Source organism: Hypanus sabinus, chromosome 14 (assembly GCF_030144855.1).
Source record: "Hypanus sabinus isolate sHypSab1 chromosome 14, sHypSab1.hap1, whole genome shotgun sequence".
Classification (NCBI taxonomy): Eukaryota; Metazoa; Chordata; class Chondrichthyes; order Myliobatiformes; family Dasyatidae; genus Hypanus; species Hypanus sabinus.
This window is the reverse complement of record NC_082719.1, coordinates 95,094,393-95,112,859: the sequence shown is the minus strand read 5'-3', so window position 1 is coordinate 95,112,859 and position 18,467 is coordinate 95,094,393. Positions and strand designations below refer to the sequence as shown.

Sequence of the window (18,467 nt, the reverse complement as noted above, 5' to 3'; positions counted from 1 at the left end):
ATTGGTTGATTGAACATTCCTGTTTGTTTAAGTAATTCATTCTAGGTTGTATGTATAAATACGTGAATTACAGTGCTCCCACGTGATATGTGTGTGCCTTATTTAAAGTAAGCACAAAGTTCGAAACACATTTCAGAATCACATATCTTCCTTTGATTTAGTTTACTATTTTGAAGTCACAAAAATAACGCACCACATCTACTGGATGAGGCTAAGCAGAATGAATTAAATCCACCACCTCTACTGGTTAAATAAAAACCTGTATAATTTAAATAATAAGCAGTTGCTTTATTTGTAACTGTTCTGTGTTTAAGAGTAAGCAAAGCTTTGCATTAAATTAATCACTAAATCACTGAAAACAGTTAAATTCAATTTTAATAATTGATTGGATTGCTGCACGGTTTCGATTTGATATACAGTGAGCGGTGGGTACATGGAATGCACTGCCGAGGCGGTGATAGGTGCAGATGCATTATAGGCACATGGAAGACAGAAAAATGGAAGCTTACGTAGGAGGGAATGGTTAATTGATCTTAGAGTAGGTTAAAAGTCTGGCACAGCATAATGGGGCTGAACTCTGTTGTAGTGTTCTTTGCTCTGTGATTTAATAAAACAGAGAATAAGATTTATTAAGACCATACACTAATAGTAATTAATATTGTGATTGTTCCCAGTGGTTTACTGAGTGCCAGGACACTTCTAAACATGCATCATCAACTTGACCAAGCGCTGGCCTTCAAGATCGTAAAGGATTATGTGATGAAGAGGTTACAGAGGTAAGCTTTAAAGGCAACACCACTGGAGCTGGCAGCACTCTTCATTACAAAGAGTTAACTCACGCAGCAGCTTGTGACATCCACACCTGCATGGTAAATTGTGCAACTCACCCATAATGCTGGAGGAACTCAACAGGTCAGGCAGCATCTATGGAGAGGAAAAAAGATTTGCTGTTTCAGGCCAAGACCCTTCATCAAGAGTTCAGCCTGAGCTGAGTTCCTCCAGCGGTTTGCATTCAATTTCTTGATCATTCTGCCATAAACCTTTTAAAATTAGTTTACTCTGTGAGATACTTCACACAAGATCTGCATAGATAATATTGGCTGCAATCAGTTCATCAAGAAGGGTCTCAGCACAAAATGTCAACTGTACATTTCTCTTCATAGATGCTGCCTAACTTGCTGAGTTCCTCCAGCATTTTGTGTCTGTTGCTCTGGATTTCCAGCATCTGCAGAACCTCTTGTGTTTATAAACTGTGCAGCTCTGCAAGTTGGAGTCAGAGATAACTCATTTCAGAACAGGAATTGCTGTTGCCGTGCTAACCGTCAGAACTGTCACTAAAATGGCTGTAATAGCATCAGCGTGAGATAGTTTTCTCTGGGTGCAGTCTCAAAATCTGTCAAATACAAAGAAAAAGGCGGGTATATCAAGAGTAAATGGGCTTTTATCAACATCATAAACAGGAGAAAATATGCAGATGCTGGAAATCCAAAGGAACACACAGAGTACACACAGCCCTGATGAAGGGTCTCGGCCCAAAACACCATCTGTTTACTCTTTTCCAAAGATGCTGCCTGGCCTGTTGAGTTCCTCCAGCATTTTCTGTGTGGCATCATTAGGCCTCAATAATTTCTTTTGCTTTGAAAGAATAATTTTATAGGTGAGCACATTTCTTTAGATGGAAATAAATTACAGGTATATATATATATATAAAAATAAATAGATAGATATTTAGGGTACTTAAGACTTATGCACAGTACTGTAGCAATTTTATGTATTGCACTGTATTGCTGCCACACAAAAAAAAACAAATTTCATGACATCTGTGAGTAGTGATAAACCTGATTCCAATATGGGTCTCTATTCTGGTCTGAGAATGGGAAGGAGGCAGAGAGAGGGGAAAAGAGAAGGGTGGGGAGGGAGTGGGAAGCACTAGAGAGACATCCTGTAATGATCAATAAAGCAATTGTCTGGAACCAAATGACCATCCCTGCTGTCTCAGAGCTGGGTGTGTCTACACCCGCTCCATCCCCCGCCCCTGGGACTCCTTCTCTGCTACGTATCCCACATCCTTGCCAGTCCCAGATTTACAACCTCACTCTCCACTCCACGTTGATAAATATAGTACTGTACAAAAGTCTTAGATGCCCTAGTTTTATATATATCTATATGCGCGCCTAGGACAGTGGTTCCCAACCTTTTTTATATGATGGACCCCTACCATTAACCAAGGGGTTTGAGAACCTCAGGTTGGGAACCCCTGGCCTAAAACCTTTGCATAGTTTGAAATGTATGAAATATCTTTGTGTTTCTGTCTCTTTTATCTCCTCTCTTAAGTTGCAATGGATTGGATAGTTCGTTTCTTTCTATAATACAATGATTCAGTGATTCTGTTTCTATGATTTATGCATCTCATTTGGATTTTATCTCTGTTTTATATTTTCCCTTTCAATCTAAAGTATATTTCTTGCCTTACACTTCTGGTTTAGAATCTGTGGGGTGAAAGTTCATCTCAGGCAGTATATGGCTTGGGATGAACTGCCTGTTGCCCCACATCCAAGATTTCATTGTTTCTATTTAGAGGCACAACACGGTAACAGATCCATCCGTCCCACCAGCACCACGTAAATATACTCATATGACCAATTAGTCTACTAACCCATAGGGCTTTCGAATGTGGGGGAAAACCGGGGAACCCAGGGGTAACCAGCCAGTCATGAGGAGAATGGACAAATTCCTTTCACATTCTCAAATAGGTCCCCACCCCTGCAAGAATTATTTTACTCATTCTGTTAAAGGTTGGGAATTCTATATCGCCATACAGGAGCAGGGGAGAACTCATTGTTATTACTTCATATTCTAAAGAATATCACAGAATGTTTGTTACTCCAACAATCAGCAGAACTTGATTGTTGATAGATACTGAAATCACGAAGAAAATATCAAGGTGCTTTGATATCAAGCAGGTGAACTGAGAGGTCACTTGATAGAGATGTACAAAATGATAAGAGGCATATATAGTGTGGACAGTCAGACACTTATTCCCAGAGCTGAAATGGCTAATGAAGAGGGATATAATTTAATGGTGATCATGTCTTCATGCCTCTGCGCTCGACCCATTGACACGCCACCTCAACAGTGATTGAGTTCCTCTTGTCCTTGCCTACCACCCCACACTCAGCACATCATTCTCTGCAACTTCCACCATCTCCAAACGGATCTTACCATCAAACACATCTTTGCATCCCTGCTTTCTCCTCTTTCCACAGGGATTGCTCCCTTCTCCATTTGTCCCTCCCCACTAATCACCTATCACTTTCCAGCTATCCTCCTTCCCCTCCCTCTCCACCATTTTACTCGGTTGCATTCCCCCCTTCTTTTCCAGTCCCGAAGGTGGGGCTCAGCCGAAACGTCAAATATTTGTTCATTTCCTTAGATGCTGCCTGGCCTTCTGAGTTCCACCAGCATTTTGTGTGTGTTGCTTTGGACTCACAACATCTGCAGATTTTCTTGTGTTTATATTGAAGGAAGGTATAGGGCAGGGTTTCCCAACCTGGGGTCCACGGACCTGTCAGTTAATGGTAGGGGTCCACGGCATAAATAAAGGTTATGAGCCTCTGGTATAGGGGGTGTCAGAAGTAGGTTCTGTACACAGAGAGTGGTGGGTGATTGGATTGCCCTGGCAGAGTTGCTGGTACAGCAGATACATTTAGGGTATTTAAGAAACTTTTAGAATAGCATGTGGTTGATAGAAAAATGAAGGGCTATGTGGGAGGGTAGGGTTAGATTGATCTCAGTAATACACATAAAATGCTGGAGAAAATCAGCAGGCCAGGCAGCACCTATGGAAAAGAGTAAACAGTCAACATTTCGAGCCGAGGCCCTTCATCAGGACTGGAAAAAAGAGATGTCGTCAGAGTAAGAAGGTGGGGGAAGAGGAGGAAGAAGTATAAGGTAGAAGGTGATAGGATAATCGGGAGGTGGAGGGGAGGGGTGAAGCAAGGAGCTAGAAGTCCATTGGTGAAAGAGACAAGAGGTTGGAGGAGGGGTATTCTGCTAGGAGCGGACAGAAAGCCATGGAGAAAAGGGAAGGGAGTAGAGCACAAGAGGAAGGTGAAAGGCAGGTAAGGAGATATGGTTTTGAGAGGGTAACAGGAATGGGAAATGAAGGAGATGGGGCAATTATCGGCAGTTTGAGGAATTGATGTTCACACCATCTTAGATTGATCTTAAAGTAGGTTAAAAGGTCAGCACAGTATTATGGGCCGAAGGGTCTGTACAGTGCTGTGATGTTCTGTGTTCTATGAATGTGGTGTACAATCTAACATAAGTTTGAATAGAACTATTATTGTTCTGACATGTGAGGACAGTAAGAACAAATTAACTTAGACAGCTCATTCTAATTGACACAGATCTTCTCAGGACAAATAGAGTTGAAGGATATTCTCCCAGCCAGTGCGTCTCCAGCTGAGACAAACACTCGGATGTAACTTTCCTCGTTGCAACAGGATTTAACCTTAGCATGTATGTGTCATCTAATAGCTTATATTTATTATGACAGCGAATAACTTGAATTAAGAAGGATAGCTCATGGTATTGATAATCACAACATCTGTATGACAAAGAGAACTTTCTGGAGTCTGTGTTCATCACTGCCATTTCTTACCTTTGTATCTTACTCCCTGCACTCTTCATAACGATTACACTCCAAACAGGAATTGGAGAGATCAAATGATTGAAAATATTTGGACATTTTTTGGAAAATGACACAACATGGCAATCTGCTTCCCACAAAAGAAAAGACAGGTCATTAGGTTAGTCTAATCATCAGAACTGAAGCCTCAATAATAAGAGAAGACAAATTTATAGGGCAAACATGAGGAAATCTGCAGATGCTGGAAATTGAAGCGACACACACACAAAATGCTGGTGGAACACAGCGGGCCAGGGAGCATCTATAGGGAGAAGCACTGTTGATGTTTCGGGCCGAGACCCTTCGTCAGGACAAGTTTATAGGCTGAGATAAAGGCATAGGAAAGAATCAATAAATATTCTAATCTTTGAAAGGAAGACAAAAGAGACAAAAGGTAAATTCCTGGCAACACACAAGTTACTGAAGTTACTCAGCAGGTCAGGCAGCAACTCTGGAAAAGAGTAAAATAGCCAACTTTTCAGGCCAAGACCCTTCAGCAGGACTGGAGAAAAAAGACAAGAAGATGGTGTAAGAAGGTGGGGGACGGAGGGGGGGGGGAAAGAAGTACAAGGTAAGTGGTAGGTGAAAACGGGAGGGGGGAGGGGTTACAGCAAATTCCTAATCACTTAAAAATAAACATGGGGCACTTAAAAAGAGATTGTGCAAACAGCTGAAAATTACAAGTTCAAGGGGTCTGATGTGAAGAAAATCTAGAAGCCCATGTTTTCGAGTTCAGTAAAAGACCAGCATACCAATTGACTCTGTAAAATGATAAGAGGCATAGATTGAGTGGACGTCTAGTGACTTTCACCCCGGGTGAAGATTGCTAATATAAGAGAGCATAAATTTAAGATAATAGACGTTTAAGAGATTCTTGGATAGGAGGAGGCCCTCTACTGGTTGAGATCAACCGTGGATGTTGAGTCCTTACTGTCTACGTGATACACCGGCCAGCTCAGTATGACATGGAGAGCAAGCTGTTGTCCATGTAGCACGCTCCCCCTCTCCACACAGCTGACAAACTGCAGAGTCCGATACAGCTTGGCACCAACGGCGGTGCAGAAGTTACCAGACCGCATTGAACTCAGGGTTGCTCCAGGGTCACCAGCTTCGTACTTCTACCTTGGAATTTATTCCTGAAGTCTTCCCCATGAGTGGGTATAACCACAGGACAGCGGAGGTTTGAGATCAGAGCTTTCCTTTTCCCAAATGAGCTGCCAACCTCGGCTAATGAGCCCCATCTGCCCAAAGCGACTGGTTTTAAGGTGCCAGTAACCTGCAATTGCCTATTTTCCTGTCAATAGAAATGGTTCTGTTGGGCTTAGTAGCTAAGCTACACATGAAGGCCAGTTGGTTGTCGGAGGTTACTTGAGGAGCATGCCCACATTAGGGACATTTCAGAGACTCTTCGAAAGGTACGTGGATGATATAAAAATGGAGGACTATGTCGGAGGGAAAGGTTAGATTGACCCTGAGGTAGGTTAAAAGGCCGGCACAATGTTGTGGGCTGAAGGGCCTGTACTGTACTATGTTCAAAAATAGACATCCTTTCCTATCAGCAGAGACTCTTACTGAGGAATCTGCACCTAAAATATCGATTTATTTGTCATCGCCATGATTCTAGGTAAGTGAAACAAAAAAAAAATGATGCAACAAATGTGTATGGTTACTAATAAAATCCAGAATCTCCTCTTTTCCTGGGAACACAAGAGACTCCTGATGGTGGAACTCTGAAGTAACACACAGAGGAGCTGGGAGTTCTCAGTGAGTCAGGCAGCCTGTATGGAAGGAAATAGACAATCAATGCTTCTGGTTAAGACCCTCTGTCAGGACTGGAAAGAAAGAGGGGAGATAGCAGTTTAAAAAGGTTGAGGGTGTGAAGGAGCAAACACGAGGAAATCTGCAGCTGCTGGAAATTCAAACAACAACACATACAAAATGCTGGTGGAACACAGCAGGCCAGGCAGCATCTATAGGGAGAAGCGCTGTCGACGTTTCGGGCCGAGACCCTTCATCAGGACCCTTCGTAATGCCCCTCCTCCCCTTCTTACTCCATCCCTGACCTATTTAGTTGTTTGCCTGTTCTCCATCTCCCTCTGGTGCTTCCCCACCCCCTCTCCTTTCTTTCTCCTGAGTCCTCCATGATCCTTTCCCTTCTCCAGCTCTGTATCACTTTCGCCAATCACCTTTCCAGCTCTTAGCTTCATCCCACCCCCTCTGGTCTTCTCCTATCATTTCGCATTTCCCCCTCCACCCTCTACTTTCAAATCTCTTACTATCTTTCCTTTCGGTTAGTCCTGACGAAGGGTCTCGGCCCAAAACGTCGACAGCGCTTCTCCCTATAGATGCTGCCTGGCCTGCTGTGTTCCACCAGCATTTTGTCTGTGTTGAGGGTGTGAAGGAGTCAGGCAAGAGCAGGTGGATGACAGGTTGATCCAGGCGAGAGAGGTGACAGGCAAGTAAGGGAAAGAGGGAGGAGAGTGGAAATGATGTCAGAACCCAGAAGATGATAGGTGGAAGTGACAAGGAACTGAAGAAGATGGAACCTGATAAGAAAAGATGGTGGAACTTGGAGTAAAGGGAAGGATATGGGAAGGGGAACCAGTGAAAAGAAAATGTGGGTGATGGGCAGATGAAGAGGGTGGGGCAGGAGACAGAGATCAGGTGAATAGGGGCCAGTAGAATCTGGAGGATAAAAGTTGGTGGAGGAGAGGCAGAGGGGACAGGTTACCAGAGGTTAAAGAATTCAATATTCTTCCCAATGGGTTGTGGAACCAAGGTGGAATATAAAGTACTGTTGCCTAATCTGCACCTAGCTTTAACCTGGCAGTGAAGGAGACTGTGGACAAATATTTTGGTGTGGGAATGAGACAAGGGTTTTTGATTTACCTTAACTTTTTTAACAGGTATGGACTTCCTGTATTCAAAAAGTAGATGAAGATCTTTATTGGGATTTTTCTCAAATCTAATTCATCTTGAAATGTTCAGCCAGCATTGATCAATCACAGTGAAATTCAAATATTTCAGCTTCACTCCACAAAATAGGGTGCCACAGTTGCATTGTGGGTAGAGTAACATTATTACAGCACCAATAACCCAGGTTCAATTTTGCCACTGTCTCTAAAGAGTTTGTACGTTCTCTCTGTAACCGTGTGGGTTTTCTCCGGGTGCTCCACTTTCCTACCACATTCCAAAGACATATAAGTTACTAGATTAATTGGTCATATGAGTGCAAATTGGCAGTGTGGGCTTGTTGGGTCAGAAGGGCCTGTTACTGCACTCTATTTCTAAATAAATAAATAAACTGGAAATAAAACTAATATCCCCATTCATTGGGGTGCCATCCTCTTAGCCATTAACCTTTGGCATTCGAGGCTACAGAAATCACCTTAAATTATTGTAACTTTTCAAGGCTGTTGCTTACTGTCCCCAATGTCACTATTATTGCATTTTATACTTCTGCATTTGGTTTCCAAGTGAAAATTCCAAACCTCTTTCTGTATTTTGTGAAATTATAGGAGAGACGCAGATTCTAACTAGGTCATAGCCCACCAATCTCCCGCAGAACCTACAGACTTAACACATGTAACATTTTCTGAAAATTTGCTAAGGTTGTCATTACAGACCTACGCCATATGCTGTAATTAGACCTGCCGTGGCTGAATGAACAATAATTGCTCTCAACTTCTGTAGTTCTGAATTATTTTCGATCACTGCTCAAGAACATCTATTAATTAACTGCACATAATTATGCAAAGCAATAAAAAAAGACAGAACATACAGCATATTTAAATAGTACTTTTCATCTCATCATAAAGTTAAAATTACCTTTTGTGTAATTACTGTATTTAATGGTGGACAATGCAACCAGTTCACAGGCAGCAGGGTTCCACAAGTAACAGGAAGGTGGACAGCGAGGTAAAGAGTTTTGGTAATGTAGCTTGAGATGTAGATATCAGTAAAACTATTCTCATTTTTAGTAAATAAAACTGTGGTGGTTGTCCGTCATGTCTGATAATGACAAAAGAGTTTTGGCAAAGCCATTGCACAGGGGCAGTTCCACTCTCTCAACCTCAGAAGTCCAGGTCCAGTGGCACGAACAAGTGTCACAAACTGGGCTCTTCCTTGGTTGCAGTGACATCTCTGACGTCCTCTGTGCCTTGTCATGTCCTTTGCTCTTCACGGAGTGCTGCAGGACTGCCCTCCTGGTGTTGGATCTCACTGTAGATCCCATCTGCCCAGTCTTCCGGAGCGGACTTCGCATGCTAGGACAGGCTTTGCCCTGATCCCACCTGGGTACGAGGCTGTTAGGTACCCTCGCCTGGTTTAGCCTGTCTGCTGAAGTGGTGTACTGGCCTCTGGCCACTACCTGGAGCCACAGGTTAGAGTTGAGCATCCGGTGAGGACCAAAGGTGAGTGAGCTGGCCTGGAATGGACACAACAAGCCCCTTCACCAGAGATGTTACCCCTCCCCCAGGCAACCCATCCACCCCAAATAAATTACATGAAAATACTGTAGATCCATGCTTGATTTAGTGTCACATTGAAAGAACATTTGTTTGAACAACCATCAAAGCAGTTTAAACATAGAAACAAAGAAAATAGGTGCAGGAGTAGGCCATTCGGCCCTTCGAGCCTGCACCGCCATTCAGTATGATCATGGCTGTTCATCCAACTCAGAACCCTGTACCTGCTTTCTCTCCATACCCCCTGATCCCTTTAGCCACAAGGGCCATATCCAACTTCCTCTTAAATATAGCCAATGAACCGGCCTCAACTGTTTCTTGTGGCAGAGAATTCCACAGATTCACCACTCTCTGTGTGAAGAAGTTTTTCCTCATCTCGGTCCTAAAAGGCTTTATCCTTTATCCTTAAACTGTGACCCCTTGTTCTGGACTTCCCCAACATTGGAAACAATCTTCCTGCATCTAGCCTGTCCAATCCCTTTAGAATTTTATACGTTTCAATAAGATCCCCCCTCAATCTTCTAAATTCTAGTGAGTTTGAAATGTTAACCCAAGAAGATGTGTTTAAACCATTAACCGACGCTTGAGCACACATCTTGCTGAACAACAGACATAGTAGTGACCGAAGATACACCATAGTTAAATCTTCAGGATCATGATGGTTCATAATATACTGATACTTTCAGTATCACTGATACTTTCATCAATATTATTGAAATTATATTTAGTAACTGTGTCTTTTAACATGAAACCAAATGATGCAGGAAACCATAATGTATAAAACTGAATTTGAATATACAGTAGAACTTAAAAATTCTAGCTGTCTTGTTTCTGAATAGACTTTGGCTGCAATATTAAAGAGTTAAGTGTGCTTGTTGCTCATTTCACTGACAACTGGCAATAGGATTAGCCCAGATTGCAGAACACTAACTATTTGATGCACATGTTCAGTGTGATCTCCTCTACAATGGGATGAGCGAACAATGAAATCAAGTGTGAGGCTATGAAAATATCATGTAGATAAGGAATTAAAACATCACGTTTCCTTCGTGTGCTTCAGTTTCCTCCTAAAGATGTATAGGTTAGGGTTAGTGAGCTGTGAGCATGTTATGTTGGTTGTGGAAGTGTGTGGTGACACTTATAGGCTGCTCAGAAATAGTCACTGATTTGATTTGATGCTAACAGTGCATTTCACTTCATGTTTTGATGTACATGTGACAAAGCTAAAGTTTAATCCTTAAATCTTTATTATCTTCTGAACGATATTTACATGGGAATGACCCAAACTTTACATCCTGTTTAAAATTCCTAGTTAATTTTGTTTTTGTTTCAGGATTTCCAAAATGAAAGAATAATTATTAGAATATATTAATTTTTTAATGTAAATTTAAATGTTTACATTTCTTTTTGTAACCTATGAAACAAATATACTGTATCACTACCTTCTACTCATGTCCACTCACGCTAAAATTATTAATTGGCTGTGTTACCCTGCTGAGCATTGTGGGTAAGCTGTGTAATGTGTGGCGACACTTGTGGGCTGCCCCCAGCGCACCCCTGCTGTTACCATGCATATTCTGCCAAAATTCAACTTCCATACAGTGAAATGCATCGCATCCATTAACAACCACCCCTCAAGTTTGTTGGTTGTTGATACAAGTGACTTATTTCACTGTATGTTTCGATGTACACGTGATAAATAAAGGAATCTTGAATTCTGGCAGCAAATGTCCCCCTGGGTGAGGTAGATCAGAAAAAGCAAAGTAAACTGAAATTAGTTCTGCTAATTAAAAAGATTATAATAATCATATATTACCACAGCAAACTATGACAGGAATAGGTACAACTGTCAGCACTAATCATGATGCTTTATATATCTGTTATATTTGTGGTGGCCTTCTTTAAGATTTTCTAATTAGAATGAACACAATGTCAGGTCCGAGGTATAAGTGTTGCCTCAGGAAAGAGGTTTCACTGAAGAGCCGTAGGCTGTGAAAATTGTTGCTCGATGATAGGCGGACTTTATTTCAAAATGCGTAAGGAACATTTGTAAGACATATGCAGTACTGTGCAAAAGTCTTAGGCACACATACATACAGCTAGAGTACCTAAGTCTTTTGCACAGTAATCTAGTAGTTTTATATATACTCTACACTGCCGCCACACAAAAAAAAAACAAATTTCATGACTTTTGTGAGTGATGATAAACCTGATTCTGATATTTTTTTAATGTTTTACATTTTATTTTATTGAGATACAGCGCGGACTAGGTCCTCCATCCCTTCGATCTGCACCACTCAGTAACGCTCAATTTAACCCTAGCCTAATCACAGGACAATTTACAATGACCAATTAACCTACCAATTGGAATGTCTTTGGGCTGTGGGAGGAAACTGAACACCTGAAAGAAACCCACAAGGTCACAGGGAAAATTATCAAACACTTTATAGGCAGCACGGGAATTGAATTTTGGTCGCTGGTACTGTAAAGTGTTGTGCTAAACACAATGCTAATATACCTCCTAATATGGGTCTCTATTGTGGACTGAGAAAGGGAAGGGGAAAGGGAGAAGGGAATCATGGTTGGGAAAAGGGGAACGGAGAGGGGAGGGAGCGGGAAGCACAAAAGAGACATTCTGTAACGATCAATGATCCAATTGTTTGGAATCAAATGACCTTGCCTGGTGTCTCAGGGCCGGGTGTGTCTGCACCCTGCCACTCTCCCATCCCTTGCACTCCTTGTCTGCCACCTGTCCGACACCTCTCCCATGGCACTCCATCATCACCATCCCCAAAATCCTTTACTCCTGCCAGATTTACAAACTCGCTCTCCACTCCACGTTGACAAATACAGTACCGTGTAAATGGCTTAGGCATCCTAGTTATATATGTGACCTTTGCACAGTACAGTACTTTACTTCAAAATGTAAAGGGATCATTTTAAGAGATATGGATACTTGTACAAATGGTAAGAGAATGTTGTTACATACAGTAGCATAATGTACAACACCTTGCAAGAGTAAATCATAAACGCAAGAGATTTTGGAGATGCTGAAAATCTTGAGCAACGCACACAAAATTCTTGAGGAAGTCAGTAAGTCAGGCTGCATCTATGACAAACAGTCAACATTTTGGGACGAGAGCTTTGATATGGCAGTGATATCACACCTGATTCTCATTCTGAGTCATTTTGTGTGTATTGACCATGTGAAAGTAATGAACTGTTTTCATTTTGCCTTTGTTTTGGCATTTGTACTCTTTGGAAATTTAAGCAGGAAAAGTGGGGTTGAGAGGGGTAATAAATCAACCATGATGAAATGTTGGAATAGACTCAATGGGCTGAATGGCCTAAATCTGCCCCTATGTCATATGGTCTTGTTGGCAGTGACATACTGGAAGGAACGCATTGTATTCTCTCCTTTGTGGCTTTGTTGTTGTAAAATGTAAATAAATTGTGTGCATTTAAAAATTAAATTAATAATGATTCTGTTCTGTTGTTTCCAGAATTCTTCCGCTTTACATGTACACCATGTGCTTACTCATTGGGATGTATGCGCTTGTTCCATGGAAGTCCCTGGGAGAAGTTCCAAAGTCACTCTTGGATAAATGCAGAAGGTCTTGGTGGACAAATCTGCTGTTTATTAACAACTTCGTTTTGATTGACCAACATGTAGGTATTTTCAGCGTAGAATGTAAAAGTTTTATCATTTTTGTTCATTTTTCCACACATGGTAAGCTAATATATGTATATTGAAGAAATGAAAAGACTGAAGGCGCTGGAAATAAAAAGGAAACATTCAACAGTTCAGGCAGCATCAGGAGAGATTTGGAGTTAGCACTTGGAGTCAAAGATCCTGTAGGAACCATGTCACCTATGCTTATCCATTCATAAACAAGAGAAAGTCTGTGGATGGTGGAAATTCAAGCAACACACATCAAATGCTGGAGGAACTCTGCAGGCCAGACAGCGTCTATTCCTCCATCATTCCATTGATGATGCCTGGCTTGCTGAGTTCCTCCAGCATTTTGTGTGTGTGTTTTCTGTTTATATGTGTATTGTGCTAACTAGTTGCTTTAGTGGGGGTTGTGGTAAAAGCGAAGTTGTGTATTCGTGCTTATTTTGTGGCAGTTTGTGGCGGGACCGCAGAGGTCATATCTTCATTGACTTTTGAGATAACGCCCAATAATGCTTAATTGTATGCTTGCGAGTTGCTAATAAAGTAATCGCAGGCTTGCGGCAATTGTTTTGTTTAGATTTGGGATCAATTTTGCTGCTACAGATCCTTTTGATGATAAACACAAGAGATTCTGCAAATACTGGAAATCCAGAACAACACTCAGAAAATGCAGCATCTATGGAAATGAATAATTATTTGACGTTTTGGGCCAAGGCCCTTTTCAACCTTTCGATGATGCTGTCTGACCTTCAAAGTGTTCCAGCATTTTCTGTTTCTAATAATAGTGTGATTAGAACATAGAACAGTACAGCAGACGAACAGGGCCTTCAACCCACAATGTTGTGTTGAACTAATTAAATTAGTAATCAAATACTCCTGCCTGCACAACCCTCCATTCTCAGTACTTTCATGTACATATCTAAGAGCTCTTGAACATGCGTATCGTACTTGTCGTCACCAGCACCCTCTTGGTAAGTAACTTGTTCTGTACATCTCATTTGAACTTATTGAAGCAAATGTGATACAAGCATTCATGAGGCTCTTAGATCGGTCTAGTACCAAACTAAAAACCTCTTGAAGGCTCTTAGATATTAGAACCCTCTGGTATTAGACATTTCACGGGCTCTATTTCCACCAGCAGTCAAACACTTGGGGAGGATAATGGGTTTAGCACGTATGTTGTACATGGCAAATTAGAGAAGAGTCTGGGTGTGGTTAAAATGAATTAAGTGTGAGGCGCATCACCTACCAGTGTGTAAATATCTGCCGCGATATTAACAGCAGTAGAACCTGTAACCAGATCGGCCATGGAAGCTTCATCAGCGCATTTAAATTGGGGTTATTTATTTTATTCAGAGATACAGCACGGAGTAGGTCCCTCCTGCCCTTCGAGCCACGCCAGTCCAGCAATGCCACAACCCCAATTAACCCTAACCTAATCTCGGGACAATTGACCTACCCAATATGTTCTTGGACTGTGGGAGGAAATTGGAGCACCCAGGGAAAATCCACACATTCCATGGGGAAGAGGAACAGAAACTCCTACAGAACAGCACTGGAACTGAACTCCAAACTCCAGAATGCCCTAAGCTGTAATAGTGGAGTGCTAACCGTTACACTACTATGGAGTGTAATTGAGAACTTGATGTACAAGTATACGAACAGTTGTTGTACAGGTTTCTTAAGGCTGGGAAAAGTTGACAGAAAAATAAAGTTGAGTTTAGGTCCTCTAGCATGATGAAGGAAGGACCTGGCTCTCTCTCTTATCCATTGTCATAATGGCAGCCAACCTCCATCTAGTTACTACTGCTCCTACCGATCCCCACATAAAGAAAAAATAATGAAGGTTTGATTAAGGTCTCAGACCAAAATGTTGACTGTTTATTCTCCTCCATTGATGCTGCCTGATCTGTGGAGTTCCTTCAGCATTTTGTGTGTGTTGCTCTGGATGTCCAGCTTCAGTGTGTATAATCAAGTCCTTGCCATTAAATTAGGGAGACATTGAAGCAACAGAAATTGCTGATTTTCTTGCGCCTTTCAGCAACTCATTGCATTTTCCCACCACTTGTAAACATTGGGACAATAACTGAATGTACAGTAAATACAATGTTGTCGAGCTTAGGTTCCGTAAGGTTGTTATAGCCAGGAGTATTAGTGGGGATAATCTCTCACTACCTGCTAAATGCTCCCAATGGCATGTGTCTCCAATAGCCTCTGACAACCAGTCCTTCACATGTGGCCGATAAACTAACTGAGTATTTTGCATCAGTCTTCACTGTGGAAGACACTAGTAGTGTGCCCGATGTTGTAGTGTGTGAAGGAAGAGAAGTGGGTGCAGTTACAATTACAAGAGAGAAGGTGCTCAAAAAACTGAAAGACCTAAAGGTACATAAGTTACCCGGACTAGTTGAACTGCACTCTAGAGTTCTGAAAGGGGTAGCGTTAGAGATTGTGGTGGCATTAGAAATTATCTTTCAAAAATCATTGGACTCTGGCATGGTGCCAGAGGACTGGAAAATTGCAAATGTCACTCCACTCTTTAAGAAAGGAGGAAGGCAGCAGAAAGGATATTATAGACCAGTTAGCCTGACCTCAGTGGTTGGGAAGGTGTTGGAGTCAATTGTTAAAGATGAGGTATTGGAGTACTTGGTGACACAGGACAAGATAGTACAAGGTCAACATGGTTTCCTTCAGGGAAAATCTCAAACCTCTGCTGCCTTATGTCTATACCTATTCATGGAGAAGACTTTGGGAGTATATTCCAAGGAAAAATCCAGAACTGGAGTCCCTGAAGCTGTCCCCTGTTGAGTTAAATGTTGACTGGCAACTCCTACGAAGCTACTCGTGCCAAAGTGTATCGGTCTCTGCTGTTCACCGGATGTGTGGAGAGGGGGAGCCTGCTACAGGGGCAACAGTTTGCTCTCCATTTTGTACTGAACAGGCTTGTGTACTACATTGCATATCGTGTTGACAGCTGGCCAATATCCATGGCCGACACTGAGCAGCAGAGGATATCAGTTCAAGTGTTTATAGGTTTTTAAGAAAATAGGATGGATATTGCATTTGTTTTGCCTTCGATCACATCTCTGAATCATATGCAAATTACTTTTGATTACATGAGAGTAATTGGAGCATATAATCACTGTATAATACAATTATATACAGTAATCACTTTCGGGTTGGAGGAGCAACACCTCATACTCTGTCTAGGTATATGATAGCATGAACGTCCAGCTCTAACTTCTACTAATTTTTACCTCTCTTCCTTCTCGTTCCCTCCTCTTTCATTCCTCACTCTGGCTCCCTCTTCCCTTCTCCTACCAGCCTATCTCCTTCTGGTGTCCCTTCTCCCTCCCTTTATCCCACGGTCCATTCTCCTCTCCTATCAAATTCCTTCTTCTCCAGCCCTTGACCTTTTCTACCTATCACTTCCCTGCTTCTCACTTCATCCCCTCCCCCACTCACTTGGCTTCACCTATCACCTTCTAGTTTGTCTTCCTTCCCCTCCCCCCAGCTTCTTATTCGTCTTCTTTCCCCCTTCATTTCCAATCCTAATGAAGGGTCTCGGCCAGAAACACCAACTGTTTATTCAATTCCATTTTGAGTGTGGTGCTTATCATATAAATGTTTAGTACCATTTGATCTTTAGCTTAAGTCACCATTATGAATGTAGCTGCATTTATTGAGGGCTGTCGGGATTTTCATATGAATGTTATAAAAGCAGATGAAAGGGGAAGTTTGGGTAGGTTCTGAGGGCTGTGCTCCAGATGAAGGTCAATGGGACAAGATAAATTAACAGTTAGGCGTAGGCTGGAAGGGTGGAGAGCCTGGTTCTGTGCTGTAATGTACTATGACTCTATGTACTTCAGACAATGGGCATTTGCATGAGTACATGTGTAGTCTCTCAGTTCAAAGTCCTGATGAATTGTAAAACAGTTCAAAACACCTTACACAACAAAAGCTCCTGTTACCCACCCCACCCCTTAGTATTTTTCTGCTAGTTATACAGGTCTTCCCCAAGTTACATTGGCTTAAATATGAGTGAGCCCCAATAATAATACTAAATTCTAAAGTCTGATGTACATACATATGTTCTTTATAGAAACAGGCCCTTCAGCCCATCTAGTCTATGCCAAACTTGTAATCTGCCTAGTCTCACTGACCCGTGCCCAGACCATCGACTTGCATACCCACTCAGTCAGATATCTCTCTGTCTCTCTCTCTTTTGCAAATCAATCTTATCTGCTTTTGCTGCCATTTTGTTATACTAGTGGCGTACTTGTTTACTACACTACTCTTGGTCTAAAACATTGACTGTTTATTCCCCTCCATAGATGCTGCCTGACTTGCTGCATTCCTCCAGAATTTTGTGTGTGTTGCTCAAGATTTATAGCATCTGCATAGTTTCTTGTGTTTAGGACATTTAAGAGATAGACATAAGAAGAATGGTGGGTTATGGGCAGTGTGGAAGGAAGGGGTTAGATTGATTGTGGAGTAAGGTTAAATAGGTTGGTGCAGGACTGTGGGCCAAAGGGCCCTAACTGTGCTGTACAGCTCTATGTTCTAAATTGTCTCAACTTCCTTTCAGTCTGTGGAGACGGTCCGATCGAGAGCCTGCAATCTTCTCTGTCAGAATTGCTTTCCATGATGGGTTAGGAACCTGCAGAATTTGTGATCCATTCCAAAGTTAAAGATTAGTTTAGTTTTATTTGTTGCGTGCACATGTTTGTACATCGAAACATCAAAACTTACACAAAACATCAAAAATGCTTTATGTAGTCAGTGACTAACACAGTACAAGGATGTGGGGGGCGGGGTGGGGCTGCCTGCAAGTGTCACCATGCTTCTGGCACCAACATAGCCGGCCCACCATTTGTATGTGTTTGTGTGATATTGTGCGTCTTTAGAATGTGGGAGGAAATCCCTGGGTCATGGGGAGAATGTACAAGCTCCTTACAGACAATGGTGGGAATTGAATCCTGATAGCTGATCACTGGCGCTGTAATAACATTACGGTAACTGCTACACTAAGGTGCCTCTGCACTTACAGAGGTCACATTCCACGTAGGTGCAGGATGGCTTGTCAGCAATACCCAAAGACGTAAAAGAAACATAAAGGTCCCTTTCTGACACGAAATAACTGGGACAAATCTGTCGTTGCAGTGCATGGGTTGGACATGGTACCTTGCAAATGACTTTCAGTTTCATATCACAACTCCGTTCTTCATTTTGCTCCTCCACAGGTGAGTGTTTATTATTTACTCACTTCCTAGGATGTTCCACTGAGGGTCCTCCATTAATAAGCTTGAAAAGTAATTAAATGGTATTTGAAGATAAAGGAATTAGCTTTTTATTTGTCACATATACATCGAAACATATATTGTTTACATAGAAAAATACAGCACAGAAACAGGCCCTTTGTCCCACAATATTGTGCCAAACCAATTAATTTAGTAATTGAAAGGGCATCTATGTTAATCTGCTCTACCTACACAGTGTTCACATCTTTTTATTTTCCTCACATTCATGCAGCTATCTAGATGTCTCTTAACAGTCCCAAATGTTTATGCCTCTACCACCACCCCCAGGTAACGCACCCACCACAATCTGTGTAAATAAAACTTGCCCCTCACAT

General features: G+C 41.9%; 1 protein-coding gene across 1 annotated transcript in view; it reads left to right on the top strand.

Moving 5' to 3' along the window:
• The first annotated feature begins 6,002 nt into the window (after nt 1–6,002).
• The window catches only part of oacyl (O-acyltransferase like), a 29,210-nt gene continuing 16,745 nt past the window's right edge, over nt 6,003–18,467 (top strand). Inside the window, exons 1-3 of the mRNA XM_059988622.1 lie at nt 6,003–6,105; nt 12,660–12,825; nt 17,996–18,075. Of these exons, the coding sequence (XP_059844605.1) occupies nt 6,068–6,105; nt 12,660–12,825; nt 17,996–18,075 (284 nt within the window). The 5' untranslated portion in view covers nt 6,003–6,067. The remainder of the gene's footprint in view (nt 6,106–12,659; nt 12,826–17,995; nt 18,076–18,467) is intronic.